Source organism: Aethina tumida, chromosome 1 (genome assembly GCF_024364675.1).
Source record: "Aethina tumida isolate Nest 87 chromosome 1, icAetTumi1.1, whole genome shotgun sequence".
NCBI lineage: Eukaryota > Metazoa > Arthropoda > Insecta > Coleoptera > Nitidulidae > Aethina > Aethina tumida.
Window position 1 is genome coordinate 57,332,645 of NC_065435.1, and position 21,255 is coordinate 57,353,899.

General features: G+C 34.3%; 4 protein-coding genes and 1 long non-coding RNA gene across 5 annotated transcripts; 3 read left to right on the forward strand and 2 right to left on the reverse strand.

Moving 5' to 3' along the window:
• The first annotated feature begins 840 nt into the window (after positions 1 to 840).
• LOC109609369 (uncharacterized) lies at positions 841 to 7,020 on the forward strand. Its single transcript, XR_002192359.2, has 8 exons — positions 841 to 905; positions 963 to 1,083; positions 1,709 to 1,776; positions 2,276 to 2,428; positions 5,699 to 5,853; positions 6,142 to 6,339; positions 6,511 to 6,728; positions 6,881 to 7,020. It is a non-coding gene; the product is annotated as an uncharacterized LOC109609369 (long non-coding RNA).
• Positions 3,028 to 8,480, reverse strand: LOC109609368 (chromosome-associated kinesin KIF4). Its single transcript, XM_020026028.2, has 15 exons — positions 7,088 to 8,480; positions 6,861 to 7,035; positions 6,504 to 6,718; positions 6,123 to 6,332; positions 5,499 to 5,838; positions 5,050 to 5,425; positions 4,622 to 4,993; positions 4,349 to 4,568; positions 4,141 to 4,289; positions 3,944 to 4,085; positions 3,781 to 3,890; positions 3,503 to 3,722; positions 3,277 to 3,449; positions 3,140 to 3,222; positions 3,028 to 3,090 (listed from the first exon to the last, which is right to left on the reverse strand). Exons 1-15 carry the CDS (start codon positions 7,572 to 7,574, stop codon positions 3,036 to 3,038), a joined length of 3,327 nt encoding a protein of 1,108 aa, XP_019881587.1. The 5' UTR covers positions 7,575 to 8,480; the 3' UTR covers positions 3,028 to 3,035.
• Positions 8,481 to 9,810: 1,330 nt separating this feature from the next.
• Positions 9,811 to 18,902, forward strand: LOC109609360 (DNA polymerase epsilon catalytic subunit 1). The gene is made up of 24 exons (XM_049963332.1): positions 9,811 to 9,964; positions 10,019 to 10,142; positions 10,205 to 10,423; positions 11,257 to 11,480; positions 11,532 to 11,776; positions 11,836 to 12,417; positions 12,473 to 12,813; positions 12,873 to 13,065; positions 13,120 to 13,387; positions 13,448 to 13,621; positions 13,678 to 14,118; positions 14,172 to 14,537; positions 14,592 to 14,775; positions 14,914 to 15,264; positions 15,313 to 15,534; positions 15,593 to 15,780; positions 15,837 to 16,199; positions 16,259 to 16,493; positions 16,569 to 16,837; positions 16,916 to 17,263; positions 17,406 to 17,802; positions 17,859 to 18,103; positions 18,157 to 18,574; positions 18,694 to 18,902. Exons 1-24 carry the CDS (start codon positions 9,879 to 9,881, stop codon positions 18,859 to 18,861), a joined length of 6,651 nt encoding a protein of 2,216 aa, XP_049819289.1. The 5' UTR covers positions 9,811 to 9,878; the 3' UTR covers positions 18,862 to 18,902.
• A 2-nt stretch (positions 18,903 to 18,904) lies between these two features.
• On the reverse strand, positions 18,905 to 19,653 carry LOC109609362 (ATP synthase-coupling factor 6, mitochondrial). Its single transcript, XM_020026017.2, has 3 exons — positions 19,505 to 19,653; positions 19,223 to 19,383; positions 18,905 to 19,168 (listed from the first exon to the last, which is right to left on the reverse strand). Exons 2-3 carry the CDS (start codon positions 19,381 to 19,383, stop codon positions 19,006 to 19,008), a joined length of 324 nt encoding a protein of 107 aa, XP_019881576.1. The 5' UTR covers positions 19,505 to 19,653; the 3' UTR covers positions 18,905 to 19,005.
• A 121-nt stretch (positions 19,654 to 19,774) lies between these two features.
• Positions 19,775 to 20,943, forward strand: LOC109609361 (protein SEC13 homolog). Its single transcript, XM_020026016.2, has one exon. It carries the CDS (start codon positions 19,937 to 19,939, stop codon positions 20,858 to 20,860), a length of 924 nt encoding a protein of 307 aa, XP_019881575.1. The 5' UTR covers positions 19,775 to 19,936; the 3' UTR covers positions 20,861 to 20,943.
• Positions 20,944 to 21,255: the final 312 nt, after the last annotated feature.

Below are 21,255 nucleotides of genomic sequence, written 5' to 3' on the forward strand. Positions count from 1 at the left end.
TTTGGAAAGCAACTCTTACCATATGTTGTTCATTAACTAAACTTACTGTACTTCTTAAGTACAATTTTATTATTCTCTTATTTTAATTAAATACGTCTTAATAGTTCTACTTATTGTGTAATTAATAGTCTATACCAATTTACTTGCAATAATCCGTTGATTAACAAAAATTTAAGTCTTAAGGCAATTATAGTATATAATGTATACATACCATTACCCAAGGGTTGTCAGAAGAATTTACAACTCTTCAATTGAAAAATTAATTAATTAACTTGATTTTATTTTACGCTATAATACGTAAATAATTAAACAATCATTTGTATACAATAAATTGTATACAAATGATTATTTATTTTCTCCCAAATTTTCCATGATAATTGTATTATCCATAACAGCAGCACCATATACAGTTACCATGTACATGCATGTACATGCGCAGATACCAAAATCATGAATTCTCTTGTGAAGCTTAGACCCTGATATTTTTAATTATTTAGAATTGTTCTTGGGTTACTTCGTGTGTTCTTCTTTAGAATGTAGATTTTTTCTTAATTTTCTTTAATGGAAAAATGTAGAAAGTATTGATATTAAAAACGTTTTTAAGAGTTTCTACAATCAAATTAATAAAATTTATAAATATATTATTTTAGAACATCACTCAACAATATTAAATTTTTATCAGTGAAGAATATTATAATTTTATAATATATAATAATATATAATTAAACAGTAATTATAAGAACACCCTGTAGTTGAAACATAGACTTACTAGATTTTATTATTTTCATTTGTTATTTATTACTCAATTGTTTTTTAGTTTTCGTTGCTACGCAAACAAACCTTTAATATTCAGTTTCACTGAACTGTAGTCATTGGGTTCGACTATCGTGAAGAAGTCGGTCACGGTAAGCTCCGCTCAACTATAACCATAATTTATTTTAATTTTGCCTTTGATATTTTAGAACATGGAACTGATATGGCTGGTATTCCCAACAACTACGGCAAATAATTAGATGTTACTTCCTGATGTTTGCCTACAGTACCTTCATATCAGTTAGATATACCACCCGCCTAGGATTGCAAGTAAGTATACAAAATTTATTAATTTATTTATACCTCAAATTAGTAGTAACATGTATATGCTCATCTACGATAGAAATTTAATCGGAAGAAAACTACATTACAACTAAATACTTTAATTGGATACTATCATAAACTAAATTTTAAGCTTAATCGTTGAACATTTTTAATTGCTTAAAATTTTCTGTGTTAGTGTTTTCTCCATTTGAATGTAGATTTTCTTTTAATTAATCTATTAATACAATGAATTGCTTCGCAAAGAGAATGTAATAATTTGTTGAAATTTTGAAATGTTTTTCACATTTTCTATACTTATAATTCATACACAATATATTATTCATACACAAATGGTTGTATAATCCTGATCTATAATCCTGTAGTGAATATTTAGCAGCAGGAAAAATTAGTAATTATTTATTGGTTGCTAAGTAAAAACGGACTTACTTGATTTTATTTTCCACTTATTTTCGCAATTGTTTGTTGTTGGTTGCTGCATAAACAAACCGGACATTCAGTTTGAACAAATTGTAGTAGTTGGGTTCGACTATCGTACTAATGTCGGTCACGGTGGGTTCCATTCCTTCGATCAATTCTATCATTTACTTTAATTTTTTCTTTAATATTACAGAATTGTTCCATGGTGATGGCATCCCCATAACTTCGATAAATTGTACACTTTCGCCACCATGATGTCAAGTAAGTATAAAAGTTTTATTCGATTTATTTTTACATTACTTCTGGGTTATTTAGGTTTATTTTGAATGTAGATTTTTCTTAATTTTCGTTAATGCAATTACCAGTAATTTAAATTATAAAATTTGTATATTTTAGATCATAACTGTAAGTTCTTTGTGAATATTAAATTTTTAAAAGGGGAAGATAATTATAATTATTAAGTTTGGAACTGACGTCTAATATAAATACAATCAAATTATTGTATACTGCAGTTGAAAACTAAGCTTACTTGATTTTGTTCATTTATTTTCACATTTGTTTTAGTTGCTACGCAAAAATTGGTTTAATTGATATTATTCTTCACTTGTTATTTTTTCAATTGTTATTGGTTGCTACACAAACAAATGTGACATTCACTTTGATCAAATTGTAGTAGTAGTGTATCGTGCTGATGTCGGTCACGGTGGGCTCGCTCAATTCTATCAATTATTTACTTTAACTTTCCATTTCGACATTACAGAATATGGAACTGCTCCATGGGGATGGCGTTATCCACAACGGGGGTAAATAGTTAGACGTCCAATTCCTGACATTTGCCCGAAATTTGGGATTCTCTTCTATAGAAGCTCGATTTCAGTTGGATAGACCGCCCCGGCACCGCCTAGGTTTAAAAGTGAGTAAAGTTTTATTAATTATATTTACTCGCCCGTCTGTCATAGATTGGGTCAAAAGAAAACTATGTTCGCATTCAGTCAAAAATGTGTACCGTTTTATGTCGCATGTATTTCTATTGCTAAGTGCACGTCGGGATTGATTCATTAAACTATGACCCAACCAATTAAGCTTTAGATTATTTTTAATTATGATATGATGAACTGTTGTCCGTTCGGAATTACTATACGAAATATTTTTTTTCTGCACCATTTTATGAAATCCAAATAAACCAAAAGACGTTTTTACATTAATATAAACAATAACTAATAGAACTCAATAATATAATATACTCAAAATCAACAGTAACCACCATAAAAAATTATCATTATTTTATTTTCTATTGAAATAAAATATGTATTTATGCTTATATTTAAAAAATTATATTACTACGCTATATGGACAATATACAATACAATATAAAATTACACAATAATAAATAATCACTTAATAAAAATAACATTGTCACGATTTGTAGAGATCTTTCATTTTCCATTTTCAATAAATATTACATTTTTATTTAATTATCTATAAAACTAAAATTTTAACGAATTATACTGATCTTCATCTCAATCTTGGAAAAGATGTCTCTTTTTTTGTCTTTTCTTCCTATCAACGTCGATCCTGTAAAAAAACAATATTATAAATGCATTTATAAATGTATCATACATACTTAGGTTTTTTAAATGATTCAGTCTCATCCACCTCTCCAGATTGTTGGGTGTCTGTTGTATCAGAGTTATTGCTTACATCAATCTGAAATAATTATCAATGAATAAAGCGATATAAATAAAAATACATTTTTCTTACATTTTGAGAATCACGATTCAGACAGGATGATGGGTCGCATTTACATGAATCCCTGCAACCACGATTTAACTTCCTACAACCGCATCTGGCGGAGCATTTAGTTTTGCACGTGCATCCGCCTTCCGACGACCTTTTAAATGACGGACGTTCTTCGCTCTCAGTAGTATACTCCGCTGTAATAAAATGATAATTATCATCATGATTCATGTCACAGATGGGCGCTAACCATTTATACTTTTGAAGTAGCTTAACTTCTTCTTTTCCTTTAGAATTCGTTTACCCAGGGGTGTATTTCTCCAATCCGGATCATTGGGATCATCAAAGAGTTCTTCTATGCTTGAATCGAGAACTTTCTCGTCATCGTTCATTATGAAAGTGTCGTTGTTCGATATCTTTTTGGGTTTTTTAGGGACCACTGGGGTAGTTGCTCCATTTTCGCCTGTAGTCTATAAAAATGTATATTATTACAAATTTAATTAGTGTTTATATATAATTAATATTAACCTTTATCAAATCCAACTTCATGTTCAATTGTGCTATTGTTTCCTGCAGCTTGGTATTATGTTCTTCAAGAATTTGACAATGCTTTTTAAGTTCCTCATCAACACACTCATCTAGAATTGTAAAATTCGTTTATCTTATAATCAAGAAAACTTGGTCATCTTACCTGTCGCCTTCCCACCACATAACTGTCTCAATAAAAATGAAACTTTTTCTTCATTAACGTTTTGAAGTTCAGACAACTGATTGTCGTATTTTTCTTCAATCATCTTCATATTCATCTCATAATTCTTCTTGTAATCTTTAAACTACAATAATTTAATAATGAAAGGAGTGATATGGTCGACTTAATAAATACACTACCTCTGCTGTGATCTCTTGGGCTTCAGTCAGTTTTAACTCATTTTGTACAGCTTTTCTTTTTATTTCAGTGGCTTGTTCAAATAATACTTGGAGAGCCTGTTTTGCCTCTGCCATAGTTTGAATGTTTTCGAACCTAGATTTTTTATTGTCTGCAAAATTCAGTTGTGCCTAGTTTCATGTTATTTTTCAACCTCAAGAATCGACTTACCCTCATCAGATTCTAAGAGTTTATTTTGGAAATCTTGGATTTGGGCAGATCGGCACTCGATATCCTCCTCCAATGACCGACACTCTTCAGAGTTTTTAGTGGCCTCATTAGCCTTCAGTATCTCCAACTGTCCTTGCAGTTTCGCACGGTCCTCCAACAAGTTATTTACAGTTTCGGCGGCTTCTATCAAGTTAAAATAGACTTCAAACTCTTGTTTAAACTACAAAATACGTCAATAGAATGAGGGTTAATTAAAGTTAAATAGATTTTTACAGAAGTCTTGGCTTGTTTGGATCTGTCGGTGTTTTTCATTTCCTGCGCTTGTTTTCTCAGTTGCAAGGATTGCTGTAATCGCTTGTTTAACGCATGAGCCTCCTCGACTTTTCTCTTCAATACGTTTTGTTGTTTGGCGTTCATTGATTTTATTTTAGCGATTTCGTTGTCCTTCTTCCTGTCTTGCTGTTTCAGCTTGGCCAGTTCTTTCTCCCGTTGAATTTTCCACGTCCTGAACTTCTCAGACTCCTCCCGAATCTTTTTCATTAGCTTGACTTTGTTTTGCTTCATAAGCATAATTTCGTTATCCAACTGCTTGATCCTTTTTTCATCTTTTTCTTTGAGTTTAATAAGTCTCGATTGTTCTGCCACCTGTGGATTTGGATTTAAATAATTTATTGGGAAAGTGTCCGAATAAGAAAACATACCTTCTTATTTAAATCATGAATTTGTGATTCTAGTTCTTTCAGGCGCTTCCTCCTCTGTTCGGATATTTTTCCTACGTTATCCTGCGTATGAACAGCCTTCAATTGTTGCAACAGTTCGTCTCTCTCCTTTTGAAGGGCGGCAATTTTCTCCTCATTCTCGTTAATACCATTATAGTCAGTCATACATTGAAGGTTCTTCACCAACTGATTTGCGAGACCTTGCTTCAGAGCGAGTTGTTTCATGCAGTCTTTCAGTTCATTGTTGAGTGCCAGCTGTTTGTCAGTGTATTCATTTTGCTGTTCATCGAATTCAACTGGTGTTTCGTTACCACTTTCACCAGTATGCAGGAACTTGATGAAAGTTTCTTCATGGTTCCTGTAATGATTTATAAAATTTGTAAGCATATACATAAGTGTACTTAGCAACTAACTAATCAAATTATACTTACTTAATTTCATTCTCTGTTTCCTTTTGTTCACTGTTGATTGTTTCAAACTTCTGTTGAAGCTCCAATAAATTTTTCACATTCAATTTGACTGAATCGGCGTCGTTAGCTTCGAGTCCCGTGCTAATGTTGCCCACGGTGGCTTCGAAATCTTCGCCCAATTCCATCAATCTCTTACTCAAATTTTCTGTGTGATGTTGCAGAATATGGAACTTCTCCATGAGGGCGGTATTATCAACCAGCGAGGCCGACAATTTGACGTTTAATTCTCGATTCTTTTTCTCCAAATCCGCAATTTTCTTCTTCAGAAGCTCAATTTCAGCAGGACAGACCATAGGACCGCCTAGGATTGCAATGAGTAAGTAAATTTTATTTATATCTATAAAGCTACGGAACTTTTACTGCACTAGCCCTATATACAAGTATTTTACGTCGAAAAAATTATAAAAACTCATTCATCTTGACATAAAATATGCGTCACATAAAAAGCTCAACTAGTGTTTTATGCGATGAATAATTTATATAGATTTGGATCAGTTTGATGGTATTAAGACGAATTAAAAATTCATACTTTCGACGTGAAATACGTAGCAAAAAATGTTCTAGTGTTCATAATATTTTATTCACCTTGTCCCACTATTTGCAGTCTCAGTTGCTGGATGGTGTTCTTAAGTTTATTGACTTCGGCGACATGAGGATCTTGGTTGACTACAGGCTTATTCTTGATTTTCTTGGCCCTATCGGCGTATCTAAGAGTGGAAACCGTTTCATCTAAATTGTAATCAGCCGGACTGACACAGGCTATCATTAGTGTGATGCTGTTACCACCCAAGGAATCTAGAAAGTGAGTGGAGAAAATTATGAATTATCAAATGCAATTATGCTAAATAGAGAAACTTTCATTGAAAGTAAAATAAGAAATACAAAATGGTATTACAGTTTTGTCTCCTGGTTGCTATAATACTGAACGTTTGTTATATCTAATTTCATGACGCTAATATTAGTTACCTTTTAGAAGTCTTGTGAGATTGCTGTCCCGATATGGAACAAAGGAACTGGATTTTGTTTCGTCACCTAAACAACTTATAACATTCCCCAGTACAAACAAGCCTTTATTGATGTTAACACCCTCTTTGAAAGTATTTCCCACTGCACCAGTTTTCTTTGGCCTTTCAGAACCAGCTAAGTCGACCAAATGCAATTTTGCCGTAATATTCTTATCCCTACAATTATGTGAGTGTAAAATATATAAACGAAATCTAGGTTTATTGATGAGGGAGTGTGAAGATATATGGACAACATATGGTTCATATAGCTTCACAATTTCCCACACAATATTCGCAATTAATTCAGATTAATATGTACTCGTCTGTTTTGTGTTGCAGGGCAATGTTAACGGTGAAAATGGCATGGCTACGAGAACTTTGCGAATTCATGTTCGTAGAACCAGTGGCCCTTCCAGTGGATCCTTTTGCCAGTTGATCAAACACCTCTTCAGAGTTAGAGACTGGCACTTCAGTTAATCCCGGTATATGATTACCTAGAAAAAAATTGTTATCGCCAAATTGTAGCAAGCACCACCAACAACTCACCTTTAGAAACGTCTTCACGAATATCCAAGACACATTGATCTCTAGGCTTACCAGATAAAAGATCATATAGAACTTCTTGGTATAATTCCACAAATGAAACTGATAAGTTGAAGTCCAAAGAGAAGTTATCTTTTATATAGTCAAATATATCTTTAATTGCTCTGGGAATGACACCCATGTCTCCTTCTCCTCTGTAAGCAGTTCCCATAGAGTGTGTTTTTCCTGAGCCTGTTTGTCCGTAAGCCAATATAGTTACGTTGTAGCCTTTAAACAGATTCCCTATAATACTCTTAACCGATCTATTGTAAACTTCCTCCTGTGTTGACTGAGTACCAAACACGTAGTTGAACGTAAAAGATTTATCGTGAATTAGAATTTGGTCATTCTCAGGGATAATCTGAACAACATCTTTACATCCTTTGTGAATTTCATAGATAGCAAGGGGTCTAACTCTCACTGCAACTTTTACTGAACAATTGTCCGACATCTAGAAGAAAAAACCCTGTTGTTAGTTTAAATATTGTATGCACTAACAGTACTATATAATTATTTAATTATATGTTGATGTATGTGTATGTATCTTTTATGGATACCCTAGTTGACAAGGCGCGCACTGCAACTTTTACTGAAGAACATCCCGAGTGAAACCTTGTCACTAGTTTAACATCTTAAGCACTATCAATAATATGTAGTTATTTAATTCTATATGTAAATGTGATGTGTATACAATACAATATCAAGCATCTGAATAATTTCATTGTTGGCTAGTGGTTTAATCCGCACTACAACTTTTACTGGACATTGTCTGACATCTAGAAGATGAAACCTTATTCTCAGTTTAATTTGTAACCACCAACAGTACTAGATAATTATTTAATTATATGTTGATGTAATGTGTATGTATCCTTCATGGGTACCCTAGTGGCCAAGGGATCTAATTCGCACTGCCACTTACTGAATGATTATCAAACATCTAGGAAGAGGAAACCTTACCACTAGTTTAACATCTTGAGCACCAATTAACAATAATATGTAATTATTTAATTATATGTAAATGTGGTGTGTATACAAAACATACAATTGGACAACTATTAGATATTTAGAAGAAGAACTTGGCATCAGTTTAATATTGTAAGCAATTATTATCAGGACTATGTAATTATTTAGTTATATGTTGATGTAATGTGTATGTATCTTTTATGGATACCATAGTTGACAAGGCGCGCACTGCAACTTTTACTGAACAATTATCAAACATCTGAAATAAAACCTTATCACTAGTCTAACATCGTAAGCACCAATTAACAATGATATGTAATTATTTAATTATATGTAAATTTAATTGTGTAAACAATAAAGTCTCTACTCTTATTAATATGTTTTAATTTTTTTAAAGCCCAATAAGAATAGTATTCATGATATAGAATTGTACAGTGTTTCAAGGAGTGTAACTCCCACTGGAATTGTTTCTAAACAATTGGCTGATATCTAGAAGATTAACCTCATCCTTTGTTTAATGTTGTAAGCACCAAAATTACTACTTTATGGATACCTTCGTTGGCAAGAGATCTAATTTGCACTGCAACTTTTACTGAACAATTATTGAACATCTATGAAGAGAAAATGTTATCATTAGTTTAACATGTTAAGCACTAATTAACAATATGAAATTAATTAAATATATGTAAATGTATTGTGTATACAACACAAATTTAATTGTAAAACTGTGTATATCGAGAACTTCATATTAAATCAATTTAATATAAACACTAAGTGACAGTAATATGTAATTATGTAAACAAAATATACAAACTTATTGACTTTTAAATTTTAAATTTTTTATTATGAATTAATAAAGATTAGTATTAATAATATAGAATTATATGGATAATAAAAAAGTTGGATACATTGAAAGTACATAAAAAGTTTGTTTCTACAAAGATTTTTAACTTTTTCATAATTTTTATAACATACGGTAATGAACTAGAAAATAATTAAAATTAAAAGTCTAATTATCATATTTAACATGCGAACATTAAGTTGTAACATACTGGGCTATGCTGCGAATAAATTGTTTGTACTTACTGTTATAACGTATATAAAATTAAAACAAACTAAACAATAAGTACAACTTGTAGATTTTTTGTAGCACTAGTCGTGGATCTCAATATAAAGATTCATAAGAACTTTTTTTAGGTCTTTATAACCGCAAAACGAAATTTTATGCCCGGAACGCACGAAGTTCGTTGAGTGATTTCAAATAACCAGTGTTGCTCATTTTCTGGTGGACTTATACTCAGAACACCTACCGGACACCTGTAACATAACCATAAAACCTTAAAATTCTTAAATTTATTATTTATATGGTATTTTTACCATCTATTAGACATATTTTAATCGAGTCTAGACATTTACCTATGTGGGATTTTCTATAATCATTTATTTTATTTATTAAATTCATTGTTTACAAAAATTACATTAATTATTAATTTTAGAAAATCGCCATTTCCTTTAATCTAAAATTAATTTGTTGTTATACATGTAGCCTGGCTTCTGCTTAAATGCGTATATTCTGGTTAAACAAATATATTTTGTGGAAAGTTCATGTAAATTTTAAACTTGGCAACGTTGGTAGTTATAAGTTTTCCCTTATTAGTTACAATGCGCCGGTGTTAAAATAAGGCGGGAAATCTCTAAGACACTTCTGACAAGTTAAGGTTATTTTAAATAAATACTTCACAGCAAACTACCAATATTTGTTTGATATGATACGGCATTTGCGTTGATAAAAATGGTTTTGCAAAATTCCGGAAAATACAGAGCCGAACGTGCCGAAAAACCGGAGCCCAGCAATGCCACTGTGATTCCAGTCAATAGGTTTGTTGAATCAAATTTGAAAACAAAACATTTGTAATTTGCGTATTTTTTTAGAGAGGAAAGTTCGGAATTTCGATTACGACAAGTTCTTGAAAACGATGCCATTGACTCAAAATATGGATTCGAAAGAATTAAAGATCCTTGTGAAAGGACAGGTTTCTTGCTTAATATGCATTCTGTATGTGCAATAAAAATATTTAAATTTAAGTTGTGGTAAATTATGTGTGATGTTAATTTTAGAGTGAAATTTTGGATGAGGATAAGAGACTGTGCGCGTCAATTGATTATTATTTCATGGAAGAGGATGGTACCAGATTTAAAGTCTCATATCCTTTTATGCCCTACTTCTATGTACTAACAAAAAGAGAACTCATACAAGAGGTCACACAATTTTTGGGTAAAAAATTTTCTGGTACAATTGGTAAAATTGAAACAGTCACCAAAGAAGATTTGGATTTGGTAAGTAACATTAGTTTTATTAAATTAATGTTAAGAATATATAAGTAAAGACCACCACAATCACAAATTTACTACCAGATTACTTTTTAATGTAACAATTGTTCAAAATGAGCACCATTTGTTGGTTTGAAAATTTTAATATGTGACAAGTTTTTTTCCCTCACATCGCGTAACATTTCTGACGTTATTATCTTAATATTATCACTTATTCTTTCCTTTAGCTCATTATATTATTTGGTCTTTGTGTATACCTTACTTTTGGAATATTCCTACAGAAAAAAATCCAGCCATGTAAAATCTGTAGACGGTGCTGGCCAGTTGATGGTATTTTGTCGTCTTATTCACCTACCGAAAAAAAATCTGTCCAGATATGGACGATCAATAACAACGTAGTGTGCCAGAGCTTCATCATGTTGAGTAAGCAGCAAAATGCAAACGCGTCTTCATCAGCAACTACCTGCCTCGGTAGTCCCCTTAAAGAGCTACATTACGTATATTGTTTGATAAGGATGGGCAAATACGATAAAACTTTGACTTGTCTCAGTAATTTTTCGATATCTGCCCGATAACGTATTTATTCCAGTAAAGTCTCCACCTTTTATAATTAACCCTTAAAAATAATTGTGAATGATTTGTAAAGATTAATTACTGTGATGTATGTTCTGTCTTTTACTTACATAGTTCTTATTTAAATATAGGCAAAAGTTGAATGCATTTTACAAATATATTAAATTTAGCTGACAAATTTCTATTAGATTGTCTTTTATATTTGAATAAATTTTATAAATTTTTCTTTTCAAATTCCAAATTATTTTCACATTAAACTTTTTCAGCCCAATCATTTAATTGGTCTAAAACAAAAATACATTAAGTTGTCATTTTACAATCAAACAGATTTAATAAAAGTTAGGAAAGAGATTGTTAGAGTTGTTAACAAAAATAAAGAGCGTCAAAATGAAAACACTTATTATACTGAAATGCTTACAAGTACTCTGGCCAATAATGTTCAAGTTCACAAAACAACAAGTGATCAAATGGAGAATATTATGGATATAAGGTAAGGTATAATTGATGTTAATTTTTAACTTCTATTGCTATTATATTTTAGAGAATTTGATGTCCCTTATCACGTTCGAGTGTCCATCGACTTAAAAATATTCTGTGGATCTTGGTACACCATCAAAATTGTTGGCCCTAATCACCCTCCTATGATCACATCCAGACCAGATTTAATAGAACGTCCTGAACCTATTGTATTAGCTTTCGATATTGAAACTACAAAATTACCATTGAAATTTCCTGATGCTGCTACAGATCAAATTATGATGATTTCGTATATGATCGATGGTCAAGGTAAAATTTACACATTCTAGTGTCAAAGAGTGGAAACATCAGTCGTTCATATTTTTAAGGGTACTTAATAACAAACAGGGAAATATTATCTTCCGACATAGACGACTTCGAGTATACGCCGAAACCAGAGTTTGAAGGCAAGTTCACGATATTCAACGAGAAGAATGAAATGGACTTGATCCAACGCTTTTTTGATCACATAATGGAAATCAGACCGCACATTTTCGTGACGTACAACGGCGACTTTTTTGATTGGCCTTTCATAGAGGCACGAGCAGCTTCATATGACTTAGATATGAGGCAAGAAATTGGCTTCTTTAAGAATAAAGAGGGCGTGTATTGTAGCAGACCTGCTATGCACATGGACTGTCTCTGCTGGGTAAAGAGAGATTCCTATTTGCCAGTCGGTTCGCAGAATTTAAAGGCCGTAGCCAAAGCTAAACTGAGGTATGATCCTGTCGAGCTGGATCCCGAAGAAATGTGTCCTCTGGCAGCGTCCGACCCACAAGTACTTTCAAATTATTCAGTGTCAGACGCGGTAGCAACTTACTATTTGTACATGCAATACGTTCACCCCTTTATTTTTGCGTTGTGTACAATTATTCCGTGTGAGCCCGATGAGGTGCTCAGGAAAGGATCAGGTAATTGACAAAAATAGTTTATTTGAGGCAAATTATTATAATATATTCTGCTTAGGTACACTTTGCGAAGCATTACTTATGGTAGAAGCGTTTCACGCCAATATCATCTTTCCTAACAAAGAAGAAGCAGTGCTCAACAAGTTAACTCACGATGGGCACGTATTACATCAAGAAACATATGTTGGAGGTCACGTAGAGGCACTTGAGTCCGGCGTGTTTCGTGCAGACATCCCTTGCAGATTCAGAATGGTACCAGAGGCCATAGATAAGTTAATTGCACAGATTTCGAAAACACTCGAACACGCCATCGTCGTCGAAGAAGGTGTGCCCATGGAGATGGTAACTAATCTGGAGGAAGTATCTCAGGAAATCAAAAATAAACTAACTGCCCTCAAGGTAATCTAATTAGCAAGTTTGAAACTCTTTAAAAACGTTATCCAAATTACTTGGTTCAGGAACATCCAATGAGGCTTGAGAGACCATTGATTTACCATTTGGATGTGGGAGCTATGTACCCAAATATTATTTTGACCAATCGGTTGCAACCTTGCGCTATGGTAGACGAAACTATTTGTGCAGCTTGTGATTATAACAAACCTGGAGCGGACTGTCAAAGAACCATGTCGTGGATGATGCGAGAAGAATATCGTAAGTGATTCATTCAGAAATTCGAAAGGTTGTTTGATGATAAGGTTTTTTTAGTTCCAGCTAGTCGAAATGAATATCACAGGATCCAGCAACAATTAGAAACGGAGAAGTTTCCTCCCAAATTTCCCGGCGGTAAACCTAGAGCTTTTCACGAGCTGACCAGAAACGAACAGGCAGATTACGAAATTAAGAGGTTGCAGGTCTATTGCAGAAGAGTTTACAAGAAAGTAAAACTGACGAGAGTTGAGGAACGTAACACCACTATTTGCCAGAAGGAAAACTCTTTTTACGTCGACACTGTTAGAGCTTTCCGAGATAGAAGGTAAGTTTTATGTATACTACACTAAATTTTCAGAATTTCAAATTAGTATGGCAATTTTAGATATGAGTACAAAGGATTATCAAAGAAAGCAAAGCAGGCTGTGGTTGATGCAGTGAAAGGTGGCAATGCTGGTGAAATTAAATCAGCCAAAAACAGAGAAGTACTTTACGATTCTTTACAATTGGCCCACAAATGTATTTTGAATTCTTTTTACGGATATGTAATGAGAAGAGGGTTAGTTATTTAATTAATATAATTTTAATTATTCTATATATTTTATTGCTTTTCAGTGCACGTTGGCACAGCATGGAAATGGCTGGTATTGTATGCTATACTGGTGCTAACATAATTATGAGAGCTAGAGAAATCATCGAGCAAGTCGGTAGACCTCTCGAATTAGACACCGACGGTATTTGGTGCATACTACCGGCTTCCTTTCCAGAAAACTTCACAATTTATACAACTCACGAAAAGAAAAAGAAATTCAATGTGTCATATCCTAACACTGTCCTGAACGCCATGGTTAAGGAGTACTTCACCAATGATCAGTACCACGATTTGGTCGATCCTCAGAATCTACAATACGAAATACGAAGTGAGAACTCCATTTTCTTTGAGGTAGACGGACCTTATAAAGCGATGGTATTGCCCGCCAGTAAAGAGGAAGGCAAGAAACTGAAGAAAAGATACGCCGTGTTCAATTTCGATGGGTCACTCGCCGAATTAAAGGGGTACGAAATCTAAAACACTTAACAATTCCTATATACGATTCTATTAATTTTAGATTCGAAGTAAAACGGAGAGGAGAATTACAATTAATTAAGAATTTCCAGTCCTCCGTTTTTGAAGCGTTTTTAAAAGGTGACTCATTGGAAACGTGCTATGCTGCAGTAGCTCAGGTGGCGGATTATTGGTTGGACGTGTTGTTTTCTCACGGTCGAAATATGCCGGATTCGGAATTGTTCGATTTGATTTCGGAAAATCGGTCCATGTCGAAGAAGTTGGAAGAGTACGGAGGACAGAAGAGTACCTCTATCAGTACGGCAAAACGTTTGGCCGAGTTTTTGGGAGATCAGATGGTCAAAGACGCTGGACTCGCGTGTAAATATGTTATTTCGAAAAAACCTGAGGGATCTCCCGTTACTGAAAGGTATAATAATCCAGAAACAACATTTACTAAAGTTAAATAATTATTAATTTATAGAGCGATACCGTTAGCAATTTTTCAAGCAGATGAAGCCATTCAGAAGCATTATTTAAGAAAATGGTTAAAGGACACCTCCTTAAATGAAATTGATATACGAGACATTTTAGACTGGAGTTATTATATAGAACGTTTGGGAGGCGCAATTCAAAAGATAATAACTATTCCTGCAGCCATGCAAGGGGTACGTTTAATATTGATTTTTAACTAACAAATTATACATGTTGTGATTTTGCTTCAAAATAGTCTTAAAGATTGTTAAATTTCTTTAAAACTTCCTGTTTGTTGCGCTGTGCATTAACGTTATTATGAATAACACTAGGTTCCAAATCCTGTTCCAAGAGTCAGTCATCCCGATTGGCTGCACAAAAAAATTCTTGAAAAATCCGACAACTTTAAACAACGCAGAATAACTGATATGTTTTCTAATCGACCACGGCCGGTTGTAAACGACAAAGAAAACGAGATGAATGTAGAAAACAGAGAGTCTACAGCAGCATCGGCAGACATTGAAGATACGGTAATGGATAATACGATAAAAGTCAACCGACCTGTGGTAACCGTAACCAAACGTAAGAGAGGTTCCGATAAAGAGTGTGAATTTACTGAAGATGAGCTCAATCGTGGTTGGAGAGAAGTGTTAGGAAACCCGCCTCCTCATGGCGAAACAAAAGTGAGTTGTTGTTTATTAACGAGATAAAAATTTAAAACATTTATTTAGGAGGAACGTGAGATTTGGATCAGGTTCCAAAAGAGGAAATGGGAGTTCCAACTAGCACAGAAGAAAATTTGTCAGGTTAATATGAATAAAAAAGTTAGACCAGCTATTCAATCAGTAGCTGGATTCATCCATAGAACCAAAAGAACTTTGTTAACGTCCATGTGGCAAGTCTTACAAATTGCTCCGACGCCAATTCCGGGAGAATTTAAACTATGGGCTCTGGTAAGAGATTATTTAATATTTTATTTTAAAATCATCAATCGTAATCGCTATATAACAGGTTCAAAGTGAGCTGCACATGGTGAAGCTTACAGTGCCAAGAATATTCTATGCGAATTTAAAACAACCGAAGGTTGCAGAGGAAGGGGCATTGTTTAAAAAATGTAACAGAACCCTACCGCGATCTAGACCTGTATATAATCTATATATGTATTCAGTGCCTGAAGACATTTTTCAAGAACACGGAAAGTAAGTATAAATTTCTTTAAACTTGATTCGTTTCATTAAAAACAATCTCGCGATAGGAAAGTATATTTGGACCAAAGCGACCCGAATGTCGAAGGCGTTTATGAGACTCAGGTGTCACCTCTATTCAGAAGCCTGGTTCACATTGGATGCGTGTGCAAAGTCGGACCCGGCTGCACAAACCAGGATAGCTTCTCTATGGAGCAGTTGAACATGTCCAGTGTGGTCAGACAGCCATATTTAGCCAAAGACTCCATCAAGCACATGTTCTTTTACCATCACAAACACGCAACTAAGCCCCAACATATGTTTGCACTATTCTTGACTCCCCTGAAAAGCGCAGTCATCATCGTCGTCGACACAGTAAGAACTAATCTTATGCCCAACATGAACAGCCTTTATAACGCTGAGAGAATTGCGAAGTAAGTTTTTTTAATATATTTTAAGGACTCGGTTAATATGTGTTATTTTGTATACACAGAATGGAGAGAAACCCAGACGAAGATCTGTTACCCCCAGAAGGTGTAACGTTTGAGGTTCACGTAGAAACAGACTTGAATCAGGTGTATAAGATTCTACAGAAAACACTACAGAATTACAAAGATGAAAAGAAGGGTCCTACAATACTAGCATTGCAATCTACTATGGATGTCCATCACTTGCAGCTGAACATTCCACAATTTTCCGACTTCCCCCAAACACAAATACATGTACAGGTAATAAAGAGATTGAGATTTATAAGATGTTTAATATTTCGATCATTTGTAATATATTATTATTTATTTATTTAGGATGTGGAAGATCTTTATAACGTGATAGAATGGCAAAAATCAGGAGCCAAAGCTATAATACGTCATTATTTGAATAGTGAACGTGTGTTAGAATTGATGAAGGAACAATGCCGATACTTCCATTTACCTTTGGGTAACGTACCTGCTGATCCAGCAGTGTTTGGTGCAGATCTATTTTATGCCAGACATTTAATAAATAACAATCATGTGCTGTGGTGCTCACCTTTAGACAGACCTGATTTGGGAGGCAGCGAAGAAAACGATGCACGGTAATGTATTGTACTAGATTATATTTTGATAATAATTAGTAGTTTCCAAAAACAGCTTTGCAACTTTATTATTTATAGTCTTCTAGCCGAAAATCAAGAGGGTTCCAGCGAAGTGTGCAACAATCCAGGTTGGTATTCTTCGGTCTGCATAGAGTTGGACATTGACAGTTTAGCCATCAACACATTGCTGCAATCGCACCACGTTGCGGACATTGAAGGCACAAGCTCGGCAACAGCTTTTGATGCTGCGGCCACTACGTCGATTGACGACATGATCAGTGGTCATTCCAATCCGGTAGCTTACGATGAAAGTGCCCGATGTTCCGAAGCCTTCAAGATACTACGGTCCATGGCCAGCGGCTGGATGCGTGACATCTCCGTATACAAGAATATATTTGCTGATTTTCAAGTAATACATTTCTATAGGTAAGTCGCTGGTATATTTATAAAATTTAAATTTACATCAACAAGTCTTAACTGTTGAGATTCAAAGCAAGTACTTAGGAAGATTCGTCATAAAATATTTTCACATAAAGAATGTAATTTAATTTTGATAAACATGTTTCAGATGGCTAAGATCATCAAAGGCACTGCTCTACGATCCAGCCTTACTAAGAACTTTGCAAAACCTTATGAAGAAACTCTTTTTACAACTTGTTGCCGAATTTAAACGATTAGGCTGCAAAATAGTTTACGCAAACTTTAATAAAATCGTGATATGTTCGACCAAAAACAACGTAGAAGATGCCATAGCTAATATAAAATTCGTCGTGGCGTCAATCAGAAACAAGGAACTTTTCCATTCACTCGAGATCACCTTCAGTGACTGTTGGAAGCAGCTGGTCTGGTTGGATACGGCAAACCACGGAGGAATTCAAGCGGAACTTCCTGACAATATTCAAAACGACTCTGAGCAAATCGATCCGGAGGCAAACGAAGATGGAGATCAGGACGAAGAAAAAGAGGTTCCATCAGCTAGCTCAGTTTTTAAATATGTACCATTACCAATTCTAATTTGTAGGCGATGGTGGTGATGAATTGGAACATCGCAGAACTTTTGCCTGAGAGGGCGGGTTGTCGGAATAATTTTAATGCTGTGATCGCCGGCTACATCAACGCCGTGTATACAAGATTGGAAAATGCCGACCGGTCAAGAGTTATGGTTGGAGCCCTAAGTCAGCCATCGTACGGTTTGGCCACGCACGAAACAGTCATGGAATACGCTAAAGAGCTACTCCAGGGAGAAATCAGTCAAACGCTGTTTCAGTAAGTCGACATACAAATGTTAAAATTAATCATTATATTTTGATTATTTTTAGAATGACCGAGAAAATTAACAGCAAGCTTCAACCGCTTCCGGACGGTACAAGTGCTGCTTTGGACTTTGTGAAAGCTATTTGTCATGTCTTAAGTCTTGATCCTGCCATGGTAGATACTGTAAACCATCTTAAAAGTAATTTACTTCGATTAATTGGCATTGGAGAATTCTCCGAAAAAGCAGTGTGGAACGATCCCACCGTTTCTTATGTAATTCCCCAATTTATTTGCAAATCCTGCAACCACTGCAGGGATATTGACTTGGGAAGAGATCAGCATCGTTCAGATACTGCATGGTTATGTCCTTTATGCAAAAGCGCGTACGACAATACGGAGATTGAGAGTCTTCTCTTAGACATAATCAGCCGGAAATTATTAGCATACAATTTACAGGATTTGCAGTGCCTCAAATGTGGTCAGGTAAGCTTCATCAAAAATTATAGTCAGATATAATGTTTTAATTTTCCCATTTTAATAATGACCTTCAACTTTTATTAACTTGTTTATAATTACAATATCTTAATTAATTTATATTTTAGATAAAAATGGAAAATCTAATCAAACACTGCCAATGTGCTGCAGGATTCCGTTGCTTGATCTCAAAAACAGAACTCACCAAATTAATGCAAACATTTTTAACCCTAGCAGACAAATTTCATATGTATGCCTTGCATGAAACTGTTACTCAAATTTTACAACTTTGTTAATAATTGTTACTCTTGTATTTTAATAAAACTATTTTATATAAGTGTGTGTTTAATTAATTTACTGTACAAAGAAATTGGACATAAACAAAAACTAAATGAAATTCTGTAACTATGTATTATATAACAGTAAAATTAATATTGAATCTACTTCTCCAAGTTGATGGGATCAATGGTGGGTTCTTGGAATTTGAAGGATGGAAACTTGGTCATATCCTCTCCGGAGGCTCCCCCATATTGCTTTGCAACCTTCTCCAACTCTTTCTTTAATTCCTTTTCTAACTCTGGTGTTGGATCAACTAATTTGCCACTAAAATGGCGAAAATATTAATAAATAGTCCCCAAGAAAGCGTATAATACGTACCCACTGCTCTTTGATTTGTACTCCCTGATTTTGTCGACAAACAATTGTTGGATTGGGTCACTGGCTTTTTGCAAGCAAGGAGCCAAGATACCGATGTTGCGACTGCATACAGCGGTGCGCACGGAGGTCTTTACGCCGGATAGAATGCTGGAGCTCAACATCTAAAGAAAACAGATAAGGTTAGAAGTTATGTAATGTATTCGTCCGCTCCAATCAATTAAACTCTATCTGTTCTCACAAGTTACTTATATTTATACGGGTCAAAATGATAATAAAATTTACCTTGTATGTGAGAATATGGACTAGATGCGATGCAACCTTTTTAAGGAACCTCCGACACTTCTTTTTATAAATGTATTAGTGGTTTAATTTTTTTAAGTTGCACAGTTCAATTGCTTGAATGGCTGCCACCCACAGAAACCACCGCAGTTGGCAATACTGATTTCATAGAATAAATTTTACTCAAATTAATAATATTATTATCGTCTATATATATAAAAAACTAACGAAATTCACGTTTGAAACAGCCCATGCAACAGTATAATAAAGGAGTGGTCATTAAATAATCTTTTGTTGTCAACGTCAAAAGAAGTTGGAATATTTTTTGTCTATGGAATGTTGTCGATCTGTAACAACTTGTACACGTCAGAGTTTGTGGTTATAACGTTATTTTGAAGTTCTTTGCCAAGTTTCAAGTATTTTAGAACAAAAACCATGGTTTCTGTGTTGAATTCAATCGATACTGGTCATGAAGACATGATCCATGATGCGGAGATGGATTATTATGGCCTGCGTTTAGCAACTTGTTCTTCCGATAATAGTGTTAAAGTGTACGATATCAAAAACGGAACGTCTACTCTTCTGGACGACTTAAAGGGACACTTCGGCCCAGTTTGGCAAATCGCCTGGAGCCATCCTAAGTACGGCAACCTGCTGGCGTCTTGTTCGTATGATAGAAAAGTTATCATTTGGAAGGAGCAAAATCGAAAATGGCTCAAACATTATGAATACTCCAATCACGATTCAAGTGTTAACTCAGTGCAATTTGCACCACCGGAGTTGGGTTTAATTTTGGCATGCGGTAGTAGCGACGGTTCTATTTCAATTTTAACTTACATTCCTGAAACCAATAGCTGGGATGCAAAGAAAATACAAAATGCACATGCAATCGGATGCAATGCAGTAAGCTGGGCGCCCTCAATAACATCAGTATTTAACAATAACGAAACTGATCCACATACACCTGTTAAACGATTGGTGTCTGGTGGATGTGACAATTTAGTAAAGATCTGGCGTGAGGAAGGTGATAGATGGATAGAAGAGATTAAACTGGAAGGCCATTCCGATTGGGTGCGAGATGTTGCCTGGGCTCCCTCTGTGGGCATTCAAAGACACATGATAGCCAGTTGTTCTCAAGATAGGAGAGTCTTCATTTGGACTAGTATGGATTATGTTAATTGGAGTTCCACTGTCTTGCAAACATTTGATGATGTTGTATGGAATGTTAGTTGGTCACTTAATGGAAATATCTTGGCCGTTTCTGGTGGAGACAATAAAATCACTCTGTGGGACCAAAATTCTGAAAACACCTGGCAATGCATCAGTGATGTGGCAAAGGGCCAAGGTCAAATTAATTGAGTAGTTATAGGTTGCATTATTAAAAATTTATTTTAACTCTGTTATTGTATATTGTATGTAATAAATAAATAATTTGTACTAAAGTTATGTATTTATTGTTCATCTATTATCTTCAACTCATATTTAATACGTTTTTTTTGTCATATGATTTTATTAATGAACTGAAATGATTTATACACACTTAAACTTTATTATACACCTAATTCTCTTTTTAATTAATCTCTCTGAATATTAAAAAATTTTTGTTAGAGTTCACTTAAGAATTTATTTCATTAACTCATTAAATATATTATAAAATAACACTTCTTACACACGTCGAAAAATCTCGCTCCATTTGCTCAATGAAATTTCAGACTATTGAAAATCATGCTAAAACAAAACAACTCGTGTGAAAA